Below are 2,012 nucleotides of genomic sequence, written 5' to 3' on the forward strand. Positions count from 1 at the left end.
GAAAAACTGTCGAATTTCGACAGTAACTGGCACTCTAGTATCAATAAACTGACAAATCGTCCTCCTTTGAGTAGGATTGTCCTCCTCAAAACGTGATTTGTCCTCCTCAAAAATATTTTCCTTCTCTGTACTTGTCTTTTGGGCAAAAATATTCTCCTTGTGCTCTTTTTCAAGTTTTATAGCAGTGATGAAATTTAAAAAAAAAATTTCGTTCAGAATATTATTATTTCCTAATCGTACACAATTTTTTTTATTTAAAAGGAGTTTACATTGTTCAACTTTCAGTTAAATGATGTAAACTTTTGGTTCAACTAACCAACCACCTGTGAAAGTTGAACAGTGTACACGCCTTTTAGCTTTAATCAATAATATTTAGTACGGCTTCCCACGGTACTCGCATTACGTAGTTCGCTCTCTCGTTCGTAATTCGCACTTCAATTGCCCTTAAAAATGCGAATTACCTCATTTATTGGTAATTCAGATCCAATTACCATGCAAAGTACGAACACATCGCTGCCGTCTCTAATTTTTTATCGGAAATTTATCGAAACCAGTTTACAAATCAAAACTGTCACTTTTTCTGAGTGCGAAAAGTAAAGTTTATACATGTGTACGCCACCAATTTAATTCGGAAACTTATAAATTTTTAGCAATTACTTATGTACATACGTTTTGCATGAATTTTGCAGCCAAGAAAAAAAAAACAAAACACAGAGATAGAGAACTGTCAAATCGAATCAGCAATGTGCTTGTGGGAAATGGTTTTTTTCCGGGATATTTGCCACTTATTATTATTATAGTAAACGAGTAATTCTTGTATTATATAGGAGGGTGACCCAAAATAAGGCTTAGGTGGTTACTATGTTAAATAAGAAGAAGAAGAAGTCTACAGACCATAACATTAAATCTATGGATTTCAATTCATGCTATATAACGCTCATTGAAATTTGGAATCGATTTAAAGTTATCGAATTCATCAATTGGTAAAAACTCGGGATTGGGTATTTATCACTTGCTATATCATTTAAATTCGAAAATAATAAAAACGTGGTATTGTAAAAAGTTTTGTTTGTAAATTAAATTCTACTTACGACATTACCAATTTCTTTCATACCTTATTCAACATAACCATTCTTCGCTCAAAGCCGCCAGCTATAAAGCTGAAGAGGCAAATCGCCAAAAACAACACCGAACGCTGTAAAACGAACGCTACAAATACACAAAACGATGGCTGTACATGCACTGAACGCAACAACAAATAAACACCCGTACAATAGATAACAATAATCAGTGTTTTCGTAACTGTCAACATCAATGCGTAACGGTAAATACGCGAATATTTTACACGCACACCAATATTTGCATAATTCTCATCCAACTCATTAAAAACATGAATTATGCGTCGCATCTTGGAGCGTTGAGTTAACGCTGTCGTATAGATAACAATGCCGGTAATAATGCCATTACAAATTTGTAACGTATCACCCACAATGGAGATATTCGTGCGAAAGAAGTAACCAACCACGGATTCGGCATTCAGCAGCGCGTTAAAGAAGCAGACACCATAGAGTATGACATAGGCGGCTGTGTTGCAATAACCAAAACAGGAGGCACGTATCTCACTGGTGCCATTGCTGCGCTTCACAATGCGAAACGGTGTCAAGCCATAGATGTAGGTGAGCAGGAAGAGCGGCTGAAGTGTGGCGAAAACTTCGCGAGAAATGAAATACTGACGCAGACGACGAGCGAAGCGGGCGCACATCGATGAGAGTTGGAGAAATGGGAATGGTTGGGATTTTTAATTTTTTTTTTTTTGCTTTTAGTTTTCGTTTTAAGTATCGGTTTTGCGAATCCTTTTTTGACCGTGAAACTTTTTAAAATTGATGCCTCCCGTTTGACGTGGCACGCACGACTGTTTATTCCTATCAATTTGCTGCCTGTTGCATGCCGGCTAGACGTGTCAATAAATAGGAGTATGTTTGCTTTTGTTTGCAGAATAATTCATTACCGGC

General features: G+C 36.7%; 1 protein-coding gene across 1 annotated transcript; it reads right to left on the bottom strand.

The window, feature by feature from the left end:
- Positions 1–1,108: 1,108 nt before the first annotated feature.
- LOC108382989 (putative gustatory receptor 28b) lies at positions 1,109–1,762 on the bottom strand. The gene has a single exon (XM_017639363.1). It carries the CDS (start codon positions 1,760–1,762, stop codon positions 1,109–1,111), a length of 654 nt encoding a protein of 217 aa, XP_017494852.1.
- Positions 1,763–2,012: the final 250 nt, after the last annotated feature.

This window comes from Rhagoletis zephyria, unplaced genomic scaffold, assembly GCF_001687245.7.
Source record: "Rhagoletis zephyria isolate East Lansing unplaced genomic scaffold, Rhagoletis_zephyria_1.1 Rzeph_scaffold_29932, whole genome shotgun sequence".
Classification (NCBI taxonomy): domain Eukaryota; kingdom Metazoa; phylum Arthropoda; class Insecta; order Diptera; family Tephritidae; genus Rhagoletis; species Rhagoletis zephyria.

Excerpts from the sequence above, each read along its gene's own strand:
- LOC108382989 (XM_017639363.1), bottom strand. The coding sequence starts at position 1,762 with ATGTGCGCCCGCTTCGCTCGTCGTCTGCGTCAGTATTTCATTTCTCGC.